Source organism: Stegodyphus dumicola, chromosome 2 (genome assembly GCF_044657685.1).
Source record: "Stegodyphus dumicola isolate Sdum_Otavi_A_Nest chromosome 2, ASM4465768v1".
Taxonomy (NCBI): Eukaryota; Metazoa; Arthropoda; class Arachnida; order Araneae; family Eresidae; genus Stegodyphus; species Stegodyphus dumicola.
In genome coordinates this window covers 87,222,313-87,241,035 of record NC_140769.1, presented here as the reverse complement: position 1 = coordinate 87,241,035, position 18,723 = coordinate 87,222,313, and the positions used below count along the sequence as shown (strand labels likewise).

Here is an 18,723-nt window from a genome sequence, read left to right as displayed (position 1 = left end):
TACAAGGTTATCTTAAGGCTGTTCAAGACAATATGCTTTTTTTTTTTTTTTTTCCCCCTCCCTAAAACTGTGTTTTGTTAGAACTAGCATCTTAAAAATGTTAATGTTAAATAATTTCTTAATAGATTTACATTTCACATACATAACAGTTTTAAATACAGCACACACAATATTAAATCTATTATTATATAAATTAAAGCTGCTTTGTTTATTTTATTCAAACTCCAACAATACACAATGCAAGAGCCTAAAGTTTGTATATATTGTCTGTAATTTAAATATGCAATACAAATCTAAATACATGGATTAAAAAAATGCTATTTAAAGTTAAACTTGTTACAAAATAAAAGAATCTTGCAAACTGATTGAGCTAATTTTATTGGTCATATATCAGAATATGGAATAAGGAAGTGGAAAAAAAAACATTTGTTACATACACACCACTCACACATGAATGATTAGATTTGCCTGAGAATACTACAAAAATATAACAAAAGCATATTCTTAGATATGTTTTAGAAAATTAATATTCACACCAACTGAAAACAGGATGAAAATGTTCAGTTATTTTTAAGATCACAGCAATAAAATATTGGGAACAAATGACTATGATAATTTTGGCTGTCCCAATACACGCGATAATGAAATATAATGCATATTAAGACAACTTAGATGATTCCTAAATAATCTGAAGAACAATTACGATTGTTTTTGTACAGTAATTATTCACAACTTAGGGTGATCCCAGCAATTGCTTAAAAACAAGGGTAACTACTTATTAGGCCAGCTTGATGCCATCAGTTGGAAAATATGCTACATTGTTTAAAAATTTTTAATCTAAACAATATACATGTTCTTAAAAACTATATAAAAAGCAGGAACAAGTATTACTTCATGAAAATAAGCTGCCAAAAAATAAATATCTGATATAATACACTGTGAAATACTCACTGATTTAAAGTTTATTATTTTCAACTTTTAAAAATACAGCATCTTAGTTACCCTTGTTCTTTAACAGCAAAAATCCTATTCAATCAGCATTTGTTGATAACGGCAAGGATACTCTCCGAAAAGTTTGTCGGCGACAAAATTTAATTTGCCCGCAAGGGTTTGAGGTTTGGACCACACAGTCAAACGCACCTCAGACAGAAGGCACTTCCCAAAAGTACAACTCTTTTCCAGTTGTATATTTTTCATTTCAAAATTCCGAAAGAAAAGTTAATCAGTTGCAAAGTTGAACAACCGCAATTGCACATCACAGATGCAGTCTTGCTCCCAAACAGGAGGAAAGTTTTAAAATGTCGACAAGGCCCGGTGAAGGTCAATATATACACTTCTGTTGAGCGAGCCCTCGAGAGACTGTCCAAACAGCTGACTTATTTTTTCCTTAGAGGTGAATACTTTGTTTGCTGCTTGAATAAGGAATCTCCAATAGAACTGTTGCTGGCTATGGATGAAGAAGCTTGGCAGGCTTGGAAGTTACGGAAAGAGACTGACGAATCATACTGGTGTGAAAGATGGAGCACACACGCACACTCTCACGCGCTCTCTCTCTCTTGTCAAACACTATAATGGCGTTTGGCTTCTTGTTAACGCTCTCTTGTGACAGCCATGACAGGAAAATTTGAACATGACAGCTCACAGAGTCAATACAGACTACTGTACTGTCACCACCAAATCTAAAAACAAATTTTGCTTATAAGATTTGACAAATAAAATTGACTAAAGGAATATCATAATAAATTCCACTACAAACAAGTCTCATTACATAAGTTTTCTTGATGCAGTTTACTTCTAGCTACAAGAACAATGTATAACAGGAAAGACCCAAGACATGAAAATTCTCATGTATGTAGTCTATATAAAAATTTAAAGTCATTAACCCGCGAGCACACGTGGCAGGTATGTCATACCCATGTGCATTTTTCTTTTTGTATATTTCTCGCCCATTATTTCATAAAAGGTCGAAACTTGGTGTAGCTGAGTTCAAGGTCACATACTTAAATGGGGGAAATTCCTGAGGTGGCAAGTGCAACGGTTTTTTAGGAACAGCATTGTTCGGGCATGTCATACCCGAGCGTGTACTCGAGTTTCTCAGTGAGTCACTTCGCACTTCTCGTTTTCAAGCTTTTAGTATAGGTTTTTCTTGAGTTGTAAGCATGGTGCCGTATATTCCTTACGATGAAAAGATGAAAAGATTGAGAAATCTCCTTGAAACAGTTTCTTCTGATGAGGATTCATTTAGTGAAGAAGAGGAAGATGTTGATGACGAAGAATATAATAGTAATCACACCCATAAAGAGTAGTGATTCAGATACAGAAACAGAAAATGAAACTCTAGAATGTAGCAATGAGTTTTTATGTTGGAAAAAATGGAACAAAAATAAATTCCGGACTAATGTTAGAATTGGCGCCAAAAATATTATAACTAAACTCCCTGGAAATACAAAGTATTCTAAAGACTTCTCAACACCTTTAGATTCCTTGTCATTGCTTATCGATGAAGATATGTTAAAACATGTAGTTGACAATACAAATATTTATATTGATTCCATACGAGAAAATTTTACTCGTAAACGGGATGAGTACTTTTCTCAAAGCCTTCGGGATGCAGCTAATAGAAAATGTTCAAAATGAACGACGGCGGGCATCTGTGGTTCCTGATTCTGGACAAACACTGACCACCGATGAACATGTTAACAATGAACTGTCCCCCAAAAAACCTAAAATGACTTACAAGAGGTGTACAGAGTGCTCCAAGAAAAAAGATAGAAAAACTAGATTCATTTGTGAAAATTGTAGCAAAAGTATATGTATAGAACATATGACCTCATTTTGTAAACAATGTTCAAGAAGTAAGTAAATAATTTTTCCTCTCCTTATTGTTTCCTATTTTGTCTAAAATGAAGTAGTAACTTGGTTTTACATTTAATTTCTTTTAAAAAAAGATTAATTTTTTTGACAAATTTTTAATTACAATTTTTTTATTCGGGTATGACATACCTGGCGCGTGTTCTCGTGTTCGTCGGATCGGTGCGTGTGCTCGCGGGTTAAGGAAACAAAAAATCAAACACCTGTCTCTGATATACATGGTAGTAGCTTTTCTATTTCTCACATTTGTTTCTAACACTTACTTTTGATATTTGCGAAAACTAGGTACTAAAAAAATACATTTTTTTTGTATGTATATCATTGTATGGCTTTTTAGTGCTCGCTTATATAGTACAGGGAGATAGAGTTGTTCAAAAAGTCCCAAAAATAAAATTTATTTAAAAAGAACTAAAAATGAATGCCTAATAATTCAGACACTCAAAAGGATTGTTTAATTTTCCCCCTTCCTGTCCCCCAGAGGTATGATGGTTTTAAGTGCAAACTCTTCACAATATTACTCTTTGAAGTTTGAAACTAACAATCATTTAGTGAAATATTTCAGTAGCTTTAAATATGAAATGAACATGACAAGATACTACGAAATTACCACACAAGTACTATGGAAAATTTAATTATACATATTTTAATAAAAATACTAGATGTGTCAGAAAAACCATTAACAATGACTTTTCAATTGATTTTGATGTTATGGACAATTTGGAATGCAAAAACACCTTTAAGTCCTGTAAGAATAATCTCACTTTAATGGACCTGAGTGGACTCTCTTTGATGGACTCATATGGACCTGAATGAGCAGAGGAAACCTGAAATGACCTTAAAATCAGAATTATTTAAAGCTAATTATTTCAATGAATGAGAAGTGTTTTTCAGCGGAGCACCTGAAAACAACGGAAGAGGGAAATCAATCTGGTGCTGATAAAATCCATATAAACAGGAATTCATTATACAACTCGTATATGGCAAGCTTGAATACAACTCTTATGCGGCAAAAGCCTACTGAAGAACAAAAAACTTAAGATTAGTATCAACACACAGGGTAACACAATGCTTTGGAGATGTTACATTGCCTCTGGATGGAAAATTTAATTTTTATAATAAACATTATCAATCAATCTGAAAGCTTCAACACAAGCACTTTGAATGCAAAACATTAATTTCTGTAAGAATATTTAAGACCTATCCAAATTCATCGAATGAACAGAAGAAAACAAGGAAAGACATTTCTCTAAAATCTTTATTGAAAGTAATTTAATGAGGAAATAAATAGACACAAACCGGATATCCCTAAATGAAAATAATAGTTAAGACGGATGTCAAAAAACACACGAAAAATAAATCACAATGAACTATATCTGGTTGTAACTCAAGTAGCACACGATGTTGCAAACTGGTCAGAGAGGTTACTAAGTAGTCATGGTAACTTTTACGTCGTCTTTACAACATTGCGAAGACGCAAAGTATTTGCCGTTGCATCTTGGCAATTTGTCGACGTCACTGAAACATCATGATATGACAGCTTTTAGACGTGGTCGTTTTAGCATTTTTTTTATTGTTCATCAGCATTACTTTTAGAATGAAAAGAGACTAAATCTGCCCTTTCAAGAATTTGAAGTCCGCATAAGATTTATTTCGCAATGTTTTATTACTTTATCTCATCTACATATATTAATCTTAGATCCATCTAATGAAATGTAAATTAAATATAAATATTATAGCAAAATATTTTAAAATGAAACTGATCTATAAAGTAAGTTATTAAGTTATACATTTTATATACTTTAAAAAAATCATATTTCTGAAATCACTGCAAATCCCGTGTTAGCAATTATTTCACCGCTGAAATATGACTATTATTTTAGAAGGACAAGTTTATTTGAATTAATATGGCGAAATTATATAAAACATTTTACTGCATACAGTGAAAAAAGTACAATTTTCGCGAAGGTATGATTGTGCATGAAGCTGTATTCACGGATAAAAATGGAGCGATTTTAAAGAATTCAGAGAAAATGTTCAAAGTTAAAAGACGATGCATATTTAACAGCTGTCAAATATATATGACCGAAAACTCATCGACAGTCAGGAGAAGCAGAACAGTACATTATTTACCGGATGCTTTACATCATTTACTGGATTACATAAACGAACATCTTGAGATTTGCGTGCTTTGGCTAGGTGCCAAATTCGAACAAGTAACTACGCAATTAATTGAGATTCTAGCAGTTCTTTCAAGTAATTTGGTAAAGATGCCATCTGTAAGACGTTTGAAAAAGACAGAGTTCATGTTTGAAATTGAACCAAGCCATGACTGATATAAATAATATTGCTTATATTAAAAGTAAATCAAAGTCAATCAAAGAACGCATAGTAAATCTTCTCATTGTTCTGTATCTACTTACTTCAATTGCCTTCAGTGAGTGAAATTCCATTGCTGTGAGCTCCTGTTTGGAAGCCTCTGAATTGAGGAGAAATCATAGTGAGAATGCTGAATTTGTCCTTATTTTGCTTGTGAATATCTGCTCAACAAGAAATGATACAATACTAATCATGAATATAGTCGTGAAATAGTGTTGTGTTTCGGTGGTGTTCTCCAATCTGTGGTTTCAGCGGTGCAATATTTGAATACCCTTATTAGCTTTGTGCTTCAGTTATAACGTCCTAAGTGCTATACCACATATCATTCATATTAATCGATTACTGTGTTCATATTGAAAGGTTGGGTATCAGAATTAATTCATATAAAAACAAAAATAACATACAATGGTGAGGCACTTTCTGGTTTTGCTGAAAATGCAATCATACAGAAGCAACAACAATTCAAGCTGTTATGGTATGTTCATTATTTTCAAAATACAAAGAAATTATTGAACTGGTACCAATACTTAATATGACTGCTGAAGATGAATTAGATATATGTAATAGCTAAAATTAATAATAATGCACATTCTATAGTATGTTCTCTTTTTCATAGTATGCAGAAAAGGTTAGTGATTTTAAACAGTGTATGAAATGTATGATCGAATAACTAGTGTTAAGGAAACATTAGCATTTCTATAAAATATTGTAATCTATAATTATGTGATATTTAATTACGTAATATTAAAAACACTAAATATTTTTTATTCATTACAAATTGCAGTTTCATTACTTTTCGTTTCGTATTTATTCTTCCAAACACTGTAATTCGCATTTTTTAAATATTGCCATTATGTATGTTTATTAGATTATCTCAATAAATGAATGTTGGAAATTAGGTTTTATTTTTTATTAAATTTAAGTATATTTCATTTTCTTTGCTTACTTTTTATGCGCTTGTGATAACAAAGAAATTCATAATAAATAGAAACAAAAAGTTTCATCGTGTGCTAAATAGAAGAGCTTACTTTAACGTACTTAGCTTACTATCGTATACTATATTATTTAAATTATTACTGTACAGTAACACGAGGAAAGTTATTGATTATAAAAAGTGCATGAATACCACTATTCTAAAATGTAGAAACTTAAAATAAGTAAATACATTAACATATGATCGAAAGAAATGGTGTTAAGAAATATCAGCATTACTAGTAAATACTGCAATCTATAATTATTGCTTACTACTTAAAAAACACAAATATTTTTTTACTAATTGGAAATTTTAGTTCTGTTACCTTCCTTCTGCTATTTATACTTTCAAGCACTACTAGTTCATGTTTTTCGTAAATAGTGCTGTCATGTATGTTGTTTCTTAGGTTATTATTTCATTTTAGATATGAATATGGGAAGTTATTAGATTTAGGTATATCTTTGTATGAAATATTTTTGATCACATTTATTAACTACTTTATACAGTCTTCCATTTCCATATCTTTGAGATATAGAGGTTAATGGTTATATTTTTTACTGTGAAAGTGAATAAATTTATACTTGAGTTCAGGTAAAATGCTGATTATGTTACCTTAAGAACAGTTTCCTAATTTATCATGACAGGGGCAATTTTCAATGTCTCTCAGATATAACAGAAATAAATGTGATAATACTGTTATTAGAAATGCTGCCTTTTTTCTTAACCCACATATATACCTTTACTTTTATTTATGTCTGATCAAGTTTTATTTACTTAAAACTTACTATTTATGTTATATATTTATAATAACCACTTTCATAATTACTCTCACTTTAAGATTTCAATTTTTTTTTCTTAATAATCGTAACTTGGAATTTAAGTTATTTAAAAAATATATTTTAAAGTACTGAAAATAATTAAGGCTATTATTAATCTTGCATATTTAGTCTAAAGAGAAGAAATTGTATTATCTTCTGGTTTTGAGGAAATTATAAAATATTTAAACTTTAGAAAAATACAAGGAACACAAAATTTTAAAAAAGAAAAATATATTAGTTATTAAGCTTATTTTTCTGCATAAACCAATATGTAACACAAGGACATAATAACATTTTCACAACTGTTGGAAAAAGGTGGAATTTTGTGTGCTTTCACAACCAATATATCACTTGCGAAAGACGTAATAACGATGTCTATGTGACAAAAACCTCACCTGCGAAGAAATAAAGACGTCTTTGCAACGGTTGCAAAACAATGGAGTTTCGCAGACATCTGTAAGTCTTAAAAACAACACATTGCAACGTTTTTGCAACACGACCAGTTTGCAACATCATTACAACGTTGCCATGCTACTTTGGAATGAGTTTTCAACAAAATACATTCCTAAGAAGGTTAGAACAAAACATGAAAGCAATACCTTGAGTGCGGGTAGTAATCACCACCCAAATCTATGATTTTCTGCAATATTTTGTTAGTCTTTCAAAGCAAACTTAGTGGCGATCAAAAACAGATTATCTTCATTCTGTTCAGAATGGGAGATAGCACCAGCAAGATGTAGTTGCAGGTGTGAAAAAAGTTCAAACGAGCAATGTCAAGGCTTTATGGTGGATGCGACAAACGATCCCACTTGAGTCCAGCCAGTGAATGCAGACAGGTGGCTTTGCATTATCACGATAGAATAATACTTTTTTTGCAGCAGAACTCATTCCTTAATAGCAGCATCAACACGGACTAGTATCTAACTGTACACCTTACTGTTGAGGATTTTTACCTCTTTGCAGATACTCTTTGTGGATAACACCATGGCAAAACCACCAAAATAAAAACATTACCTTTTCTGCTTTGCGACATTGCCGATAAGGCCCAAATACATCTGTCCTTATCTGCTAGTCAGCTCATGCAATACCCAGACTGAACTTGTATGGCAAGTCTATGCAATACAAAGCGCGACTAATGGACATGGCACTGATGTCTAACTCCTTAGCAAGCTCTTCAGCAGTTGCATACTGATCTTCTTCCACAAGTTCTCCCAGGTGGGCCTTATCAACATCAGTAGGCTGGCCAGGGCACTCTGCTTCTTGAATACCATAGCCCTTGTTTTCCAATTTTGGTACCAAACCTTCACAGTGTCATATGATGCAAAATTACTACCTAAAGCTGTACACGATTTGGTGACATTCTGTAGTCGACTTTTTGCAGCAGCTGGAAGTAAATAATGGTTCTAATCTGGTAGCATGATAGTTACATTTCAGAAACCTTGTAATTAATAACTTTTTTTTTTTTTTTTTACAAATTTCACAAAATGGTGTTTAAAACAAACTTCAAATGCCAAAAATCGTTTGACAAAATATGATTAAACAGGCCAATGCGAACTGTTTATGCAAACGCTATTTGAGGTGGTGGAAAACTTTTGTTAAAACCTCATATATTAAGCATTCAGGTATTTGGATATTTTCTTTAAGTATTAAACCTCTAAGCAACCAAAAGCCCCCCCAAATTGTTACTAGTAAGTGATATTTTCTTGATTATAATTTTAAAATGACCCTTTGTACCTTGACTCTTGCAAAATATATCTGATTTTAATAGGCTCGACATACTTGAGGTTACAGTCTCTGTGCTTGAAAGGTAACAAGTATTTTTGAACATATGCATGCAAGATAAAAAAGTATGTAAATCAGCTGTATAATTTAATAGTAGCTTCTGAATTCCTCATTTTCAATTTGGTATTTCCTGGTGAGCTTCCATATGAGATAATTGCACACTTTAGTTTCTACGCTGTTTTCCTGTGCTCTCTTCCTATCGCAACAGTCAGTACAAAAAATGCAAATATTCTGAAAATAGGCACAATTGAACTGCCAAGTGAATTGTGAGCACAAATGTCAATTTAAAGAAAATGGAATTGAATCCGGCTCGACTGCCAAGCTTTTTAGTTATTACAAATTCAACATTTCAGCATTCTATACAATCAGAATTCTTCCTCTTCAACATGGATCTACATTCCAAGCTATCTATGTGCTATGCCATCAACATTGTTATGTCTTTTTCTTATCCCCCCCCCACACCCATACATATATCTGCTGCTTTCAAGGTTGTGGCCAAATACTTACACGAGTTCTATTCCAGAATCTTTAACTCTTGAGAAACATTTAAACACACTTTTTCCACCTTTCCCCCCCTGCATCAAGCATCTTTTGAGAAACTCTACATGAGAAAAAATACTGAATTTTTACTATCTAGTATATGATTTGTGTGAATAAATTCTAACAATAATGGTGCCTGAAAACAAACGTTAGCCACTGCACAAAATTGTGCTACAAATGCTGAATTTTAAATTATAGCTTTGTGATTATCCACTGATGAGATGTAATTTTAACTAAATTTGCCGTGTGCTCTTTTGTTTCAAATAGTTCTTGAGTACTTAAACTAATTATGACTTCCCAATTTTCCTGTTTATTTCCACTCTTTCAGATCTCAACTGGCTTAATTATCCTAGTTTTGAACAAAGACATTTGGGAAACCATTAAAACGTCAAATCAGTATTATCACTTATTGATCATATGAAAGATATCAGAAGTTGTTTACATTATGGCTAAGCATGTGATCTATCTACCTAACGAGTGATGCCTTCACTGAGGAATTTAAAAGAAATTGAGTTTCTATTCATGTTATATATGGGAAAAACCATGAAAACATCAAGTCACATCTTTTAACAGGCATCTAATGCAAATTTAAGACATTTTAAAAGTAGGTGATTTTAGCAAAAATTTAATAATTCTGGCAATAAAATGAACTACCCTATAATAATGATAATTTAAACTGTACCTTCCTGTTGTATCAATTTTAATGATTTTTAAAGCCATGTGCTAAATTGTTACACTGAATAGGTGCATTTAGTGACAGTCAAATTAAAATCTTTTTGTCAATGAGATAACACCTAAATCTTATGACAAAGGTGTCACATTTGTCTTTCCAGATTTTACAAGAGCTAATATTTTTTTCAATTATTTTGTATTTTCTAGTTATATACCTTGAAGCAAAAAGATCTTAACAGACTAACATTTCTTTTACAGCTAGCATACTTAATAACACAAATATTCACTAAATTAACATTTTATAAATGAAGCTGTCATTAAAACCGCAAGTACTCCGTAGTCAAGAAAAATAACTATAATGAACATAACATCAAAAATTACGTCGTCTATATGATAAATAATCCACAGACAAGGTTACATGCCGTATGATCATACTTGATGAAAGGAAATCAGATCATAAGTATAAAGGCATATCTGACCAAGTAACAACTTCACAGCATACATTAGCACATTATAAGTATCAAAAGTTATAATGAAGAGATTGCCATTTAAACTGATAATATAAAATAATAAGCCAATGCTGATGGAATCATTTTCTTATTAAAATTATTCCCATTTGAAATAAACCTTATTACAATACCCAGGGGGGGGCAGTGCAGAATACTACTTCAGATTTCATCCCAATAATGGAAATGAATTAAAATGAGCCTAAAACAAACCCTTCTGGCAACTTGCATTCCTGCATGTTTAATGCGTACATATTTTGAATAGGTATATTCTTTTTAATTATTTACCAATAAAATTATGACTTAACTTTGCTTTCAATGAATTTATCTGAATTATTTCATATTTATCCTCCTAAAAAGACATCATGAAACTATAAAAACAAGATTTCTTCTATTTATGCAAAGGCAGCCTTATCCGTACTGTGTTACACATTATTCCTAAAATTATCCAATCAAGTTATAAAATGAACTGCATTATAAAACAACTTGTATTTCAAATAATACTGCCGGCATTTATTATATTTTGTTGGCTGGATAAATTTAGTTATATTACACAGTTCGGATTAGAACTACTATGATAAATCCCTAACCACACTTTCACTGACATTTAAGGAGAGAATTGATAGAAGCATTACATATACGTATAACTGAACAAATTTCCATTTTATATACAGAGAAACTTCCATTTGACATATAAACTTTTGTTTTATAGTGCAAAGTCCGAGATTATCCAGAATCATTAAGACTTCAATAACTCTGGAAAGTTAAGGATTTGGAAACATTAATTTAAATACAGCAAAATGACATACAGAAATCGCAAATGGCTGTTTGTGAAATAATGGAGCACTTTTGTGTCATTAAGGGGACGAAAAAATTACAAAAAAAGTATATATTAAATGCTTATTTTGTTTCAGTAAGCATTTCTTTTAATGTAAATTGAAAAACAATTTTGATTTTTAATTTGTCTCTCTCTCTTTTTTTTTTTTTTTTTTTTTTGTGTGTGTGTGTGTGTTTGTTAACACTAAATTTTATTTAACAGATAAGCAATTTCATATGCAGTTACAAATTTCTATTCTATTGATTCTAAGTTACGTAACTGCCAAGTCGAGAGCTCCACTAATAAATGACTGAATTCTCAACAAACTACAACAACTATTCAAAACTTAGTGTTGATAACTTTTGGTTTAAAACCAGGCACACTATGAATTTCACCGTGTGCTCATTGACAGATGATTGGGGCACTGTCATGGAATTAGTTATATCCTATTTGGAATTCTTGGCACATTTCATTAATTGGAAAATTTTGTGGGTCTTTTCCATTCAAGTCATATGATTTGCACTTTTGGGGTAAGAATGAATTTTTAATTGTTGGAAACTGTTTTGTCATCGATTGATAACTGAAAGATTATCATAGCAATGGAAGACTTCAGCTATGTCTTTTTCATATATTCTATTGGAAAATATTATTTGTAATATTTTCAGACATTAAAATTCATGGTTATTATAATCATCATGAAATTTGGTCACTGGTTACAAAATGTATCAAACATTCTAAAAATATGCATGCACACCTCCTTGTAACCTCAATACTCCAAACTGCACATTTTATATTACAAGTTTTAAGAATACTTAGATGGTCTTCATAGATTTTCAAATGAGTATTTTATACAGTCAAAAGTCGCTAATTCGGACACACATAATCCGGAATGATCTATAATCCGGACCTCAAAGCTACAAACTTTCTGCGCATGCGTCATATTCATGCATGCGCACAGGCGTTTACGAGAGCGCGTGAGACCCTTATGGCTGCGAATATGTTTGTGCGCATGCGCGTTTAATGTGTAACGGAGTTATACGTTAAGCTAAAGTTATCTAATTCAGTTAACGTTGCAGAATGCGTTGTTCCTTAATCTTCGAATTGGATCCGGCTTATTATTTTTTGCAGACTGTTAGAGCAATTTTATAAAAGTAAGCTTGAACTTTCGATTATGTCAAACAGAATTTCCGATATATATTTACTACAAAGCGAAAGTATGTTTTGAAATCCGAAATCTGTTTATCAATTTCACACTGCTCTGCGGCAGGGGGGGGGCAGAAACGTCATTATTAGATTATGATAGATTAGAAAGATTATGTCAAATACAATTTCCGATATATATTTACTAATATGTAATTTGTATCTACAAAGCGAAAGTATGTTTTGAAATCCAAAATCTGTTTATCAATTTCACCCAGCGGATTGGAAGTTAATCTGTCAGCACTATCCTTATCTTCAGGGTAGATGTTTTTATTTTATTTGGTTTATAATTCCGTACTAAGTGTAGTATTTCATCTCGATGTCTTCCGTCTTTGATATGATTTAAATCAAGTTCCTCGTCGTCATAATTCGCTTCCGATAGTGAAGAAAGTGACCCAGAGGTTATTGAAAACGAAAACATTTCGATTGACAAATTAGTTGGTATTCTCAACACAGCAATTATAGGACTTGAACAGCGGAACTTTGTAACTAAACAAGAAATTATGTCTGTTTAATAGAATTAAAGAGAAAGTATTATCACATGAAACGAAGCAACTTACATTGAAGGAAATGTTTAATAAAGTAAACAAATAAATATTAAACTTTTTCTTTTTATAAATTTTGATACCCTTTAGATCATAATTGTTCTTTATTTCATAAATTACGGTTTCATATTTTTAATTTTGTAATTTCTGCATGCCATCTTACCAGATTTAAACTGATGATCTATAATCCGGAAAAATCGATAATCCGGAATCGCCGAAGTCCCGAGGAGTCTGGATTAACGACTTTTGACTGTATCTGTATTTCAAACAATGCAAATTTCTGATATCCACTGGTTGAATCATGGATGTAGTTGCAAAGAAAGAATAAAATGCAGATGTTATCTTTACTAAAATATTTAGATAAGATTAGTAATAACAGATTAGACATGTTAAGTAAATGAAATTTAAGTTGAAGGATACCGGCAGGATGTTGGACAAACCCCGTTTTGGCAGGCCATCGGTTAGTGATGAGTCTGTTGAGGCTATATGGAAGTTACCTTAAGAAGCTGTTACAAACTGCAGCTGTTATACGCTATCAAACCGACGGATAGACCGAAACGATTTGCATTTGCTACAGATATGCTTCATGATATTTACAATGATACCCAATTTCTGCAAAAGATTGTGTTTACCGATGAGACGACATTCCATGTTAGTGGACATGTTCATTGCCATAACATTCGAATATGGGCTCCTGAAAATCCTTGTGCCTACGTAGAGTAAGAACATAACAGCCCTAAAGTGAACGTGTAGTGTGGCCTGATGCAAAAGTGATAGGACCATTTTTCTTTGCGGAGTAGACTGTGATGGCATGGATGGAGCCCACATTGAACTGCACTGAATTGGTATGAAACTTAAAGAGGTTTTCTTTTGTTTGGTGAAGATTTCACATTTCTTGTTTTCTTGCTTTCCTGTGACCGAACAAAAGTGCACCATGACTTTACAGATGCACTGTACATATATCAAAGATTTTGACTTAATGGTTATTACAGTGGATATCACTTAATAATCACTGCCTTATAAAATCAAAATTCCAGGAATGAATTTAAATACAATATCACTACAAAATAACCGGTTAATAAAATTAACACTACTGCTTATAAAATACAAATCACTTTTAAAATTGTAAAATCAAAAACAACAAGTTTGTGTTTCAAGTATAGCAATTTTGTTCAAGTCCACTCACTTTTGCACATGGAGGTGCAAATATTCGAACTTTCTTATAAGGAATTGTCAAAAACCATGAAAGTGTTTCAAAGCCAGCGATTTCATTCAAGGCCAATTCACACACGTGGAGCTGCAAATGCTAGAATTTTCTTATCTGGACCAATCCTGTTTGGGGGTGAGTGGGACGATGTTTGTCAGAACTGGCTTAGAGCAGCTGGGAGAATCTATATAGAAAACTGTATTTTTTTCCCCTCATATAGTTCGTTCAGTTCACCCATCCACATTGTGCTTTTATTGTTTGGCTGTAACTCAAAATGTCCAAATGGAAAGAATAAAGCTTAAGATAAAGAACTGTTGAAGCAATAGGATGCTATACCAAAATCAGAGACAACAAAGGAATTAGTGAAAATGTAAGTGAGTCCGAAGATGAAAATCCTGGTCCTGTACCAGCAGCAGCAGTCTCGACAAGCACTAAAAATTGCTGAGACTGCTTGAACTTAAAAGTGGAGGAACAGAAAGTTACAAGCTATGTTGTGTCTTAAAGACTGCTGTTGAAATGTTACTAACAGGAAACATGCAATTAAATGTACTGATTTGCATAACATGTTGAAATTTTTCTGAATTAAGACAGCTTTTATCATCTACGGAAAAAATAATGAAATTTTTAATAAAAAATACATAACTTGCATATTAAACAACATATCAAAAAAGAGTATTAATTTCAACAGCAGGGCCATATGAAAGGAGAGAGGTTTAGGTATGTGCACATTCCAATCAAAAATTTATTGAAATCTTATATAAAGTAAGTCTTTAAAAATAGAGAATCTCCCACTCTGAAAATATTCTCTGATGTATTCCCCTATTTGAATGAAATCCTGCATTCAACCCAGCACCACATACAAAACTCAACCACTTATTACAATCAACAGACATGATCATATTAAGCGCATACTTGCCAACCTATGACACTCAAAAATCCAGAAATTTTTTTAAGAAATCAGGAGATTTTTCACAATGTTAAAAAGACTTTTTAAATGATAAAAATATAGTTTTTAATTATGAATTAACTTTGAATAGTAACTAATTCTTAAATGCAAGCAACACAAAAATGCTTTACACATAAAAAACATTTTTATTACTTGCATCATTTAAGATAAGAAAACAAAAAAGGTGGGGACTCTTTAATCAGTTTTCGTACAAATGTTATGAACAGTGGCAGATTTTGATTGCGTTAAGAAATTTCATAATTTTGTTCATAGCAATTGCCGTTCTTCTAATGTGCCATCACCAATATTAAATCTAAATTTAGTCCTTGTTTTTGCAACAACACTGAAAATCATTTCACACTCTGCATTACTATGGGAAACTGTCAAGATGGCCAATATAATTCTAGACATTTCACTATGTTTTAAAATTCCATCAGCACCTTTCAGTTTTCCAATTAAACTCCACCAGGTGTCAATCCTAGCTGATTTCATAACTTCATCCAAGTTTTCTAATTGTAAACTGCTGTTATGCAGCTGTTGGAACTGTTTCAATTTTTCCTTCCTTTTAGAACTCCTTTCAAGATAACAAATATCAACAATGTGTTCATCCAAATTTATTGGTAATGAAGCTGCCCCTTTTTCAGCTGCTAAATTTAAGAGGTGACGTGTGCACCTCATAATCTGCAAATCTGAATTTTCCTTTCTTAAGATGCCTGCAACACCAGTCTTTCAAGCCTACCAATACTGGTGCATTATCAGCACCAAGTGCTAAGCTGTACTATATTAATAATTAGCTGTACTATATTAAAGCCTGTCAAATATCCCACTAAAGTGGAGACAGAAAGTAAACTGCACTCAATTTCTGAAGATTCTGGATTAAAATCCATATAACGAATTCATATTGTTCATATAACGAAGTATTAAGCCAAGTTCCATAAAAATCGTGAGAAATTTTAAGAATAACAAAATGTCGGGAGAAATATATTGAAATCGGGTTGGCGGGAGAGCGGTCGAAAATCGGGAGAGTTTGCAACTCTGTAAGCGGTATCCAATGTACAGGTGAAAGTAATCAAAGTTCTTAAAACGCATGATTATGCGATTCTGTCCTACATACATGAGATAAATAACTAAACTGCACATAAATCAAAATACTGCAAAATAAAAAATGCAACATTGCGAATGGTGTACTGTTAAAATAAATAGGTAGACATATATGCACAATATAATAACCATATCCTACAAAAATTGACTAAAATTTTTACTGCACAATGAAAAAAATCCTAAACTATATCAAAACCTATTTATATAATAACTTAAGTGTAAAAAAAAAAAAAAAAAAAGCCGAGAGAACATTTAATCAAACTACTTGATCATAGAGAAGCCGATGAAACTGACAAATCGAACTTAGCAAAGGGGAAATAAGTTGAATCAAGATTAATTTTAGATATTACTACAAAATTTCTTTTTAATTATTGCTAAGGATGGTGGCAGGTAATAAGATGACTGGATTTGGTTTTATGATTAAGATGATGCTGAGAAAAAACTGAACACTCCTGTGCCTGTCAATGCTTGGAATGGTGCAATGCCTTACCACATATTGAATAGCAGATGAATGGAAGTTTTTAAAAGAGTGTTCATATTGCAATCTGATATCTAAGTGAATATATGGACCTGACATTGGTATTTCTATTAAAGTATGGTACTAGCATTTACATGTGATAATTAGTTTGGGGTTTAAAATTTTTATTAAAAAATTTATGATTTTTTCCTTTTAAATTTGGCTTCTTTGTGTGATTCCCTGGATTTCTGAAATCTAACAAGACATTCTGAACTAAATACATACTTCTCAAACTGAACAAATAGAAGAAAGCCTGTTAATTGTACAGGACATTGCTTCTACAAAGATGGGTCTTAACTATGAAGCTATGCAGGTTAAAAGATATTTGCAATATAACCTGCAACACTATTGCATGCCAGACACACAACCTGCTACTGTTTAGAAGATATCCATACTACAGTTAAATTGCCATGGAGTTACAACACTTACAAGAAAGCCTACTTTCTCAAAAAATCATGAAACACCACCAAGGACAGCTTTAACTTTATAATTATAATAATAAGACTTGAGGTGCATGTAACTAACTACCTTTATAAACATACTGCATTTTAATGAGACTTGATTGTAAATAGAAAATAATTACTTAAGTTAAAATATTAAAAACAATCTAAATACAAGAAGTGATTATAATAATTTTGCATGCATGAAGATAATAGTAAAATATGTAAATTATATAAATATGCAATAAAATATGAAATATACAGTAAAACATGCAAAATTCAAATCAATCTTGTATATAAATGATAAACTATCATTTGAGATGATAATGTTGATTAAAAAATAGACTGAAATCAAGATAAAGCTATATTGTAAGAAACAGAACAGGCCCTTACCACGAAGCAGCACTCTTTAGCCTCCGTATTTCCTTAGTAGCCCAAGTTGCTAAAGTTTTAGTTTTGGAAGTTTTTGAACGTCTACCTTTAGTTAACAGATCATTTATTATTTCATTATCTAGAAGTGGTAGCATACTTTGACCAAATGCAAGACATAGATCTCTGGGCAGGAGAAAAAAGTTACTCTATTAGATGCATGTTCTTAAACATCAAACTATTAATATGGTACACAAAAAGTGAGAATGCAATCTTTATAAATACCCTATAACACCTGCACTTGCAGCTAAAGTGCCATCCGAGTGATCAGGATCTTGGGCTATATGTGTTATAAACTGCACTATATAGGGAACGTGGGGTTGAACTACATTAACTTCAGCTAAAACATTAAAAAAATTTTACTTTAAAAATTGAACTTCTGCTATTAAAAAAAACATTAAAATCCAAAACAGTTAACATTTATAAAAGCATATATCAATAAGAACACACATCAGAATAAAAATAAAATAAGCATCTACTGAAATCTATAAAAGTTAAAAGTGGCAAGTCTTAACTTTGAGAGGGGGTGGACTACAAACAAATTTCCAATTAATAGTATTTTAGATAACTTAATAAATATCAAAAACATTGGAACAACTTTTAAAAAAGATTAAATTTTAGGTACTTAAGTATTAGTGCAACCCATATTAGCAGTCTGGCAATTTTTTACAGAAATAAAGGTGATTTGGTGAATTTTCGGACTGCAACTTACATTGGATACGGTTACCTAAATAATTTATGCAGATGTTCAACAGCTTCTACTAAGGTGCTTGCAGCACCTTTTAATGTTTATTTTTGTTTCCCAAGATTCATAATTTTTAATTTAACATTTGATCACATTTTATACACTACCTTTACAAATGACTGCTATTTTTCAGTAGCAAATCTGAAAAATTATTATTTAACTCAGCATTTCTTAAAAAAGCATTATTAATGCAACATGAAACTTTTTTACATAAAAGAAATGTGAAAATTATAGAAAC

At 31.7% G+C, this 18,723-nt stretch overlaps 1 protein-coding gene across 2 annotated transcripts in view; it reads right to left on the bottom strand.

Annotated features, from left to right (window-relative positions):
* Positions 1 to 359: 359 nt before the first annotated feature.
* The window catches only part of Fs(2)Ket (Importin subunit beta Fs(2)Ket), a 104,147-nt gene continuing 85,783 nt past the window's right edge, over positions 360 to 18,723 (bottom strand). The window contains exons 18-20 of one of the 2 annotated variants that reach the window (XM_035350897.2): positions 17,966 to 18,080; positions 17,705 to 17,866; positions 360 to 1,679 (exon numbers count right to left, since the gene is read on the bottom strand). In XM_035350897.2, the coding sequence (XP_035206788.1) occupies position 1,679; positions 17,705 to 17,866; positions 17,966 to 18,080 (278 nt within the window). In that variant the 3' untranslated portion in view covers positions 360 to 1,678. Of the gene's footprint in view, positions 1,680 to 17,700; positions 17,867 to 17,965; positions 18,081 to 18,723 lie in introns of those variants that run through there. The other variant, XM_035350896.2, reaches the window with a different exon arrangement.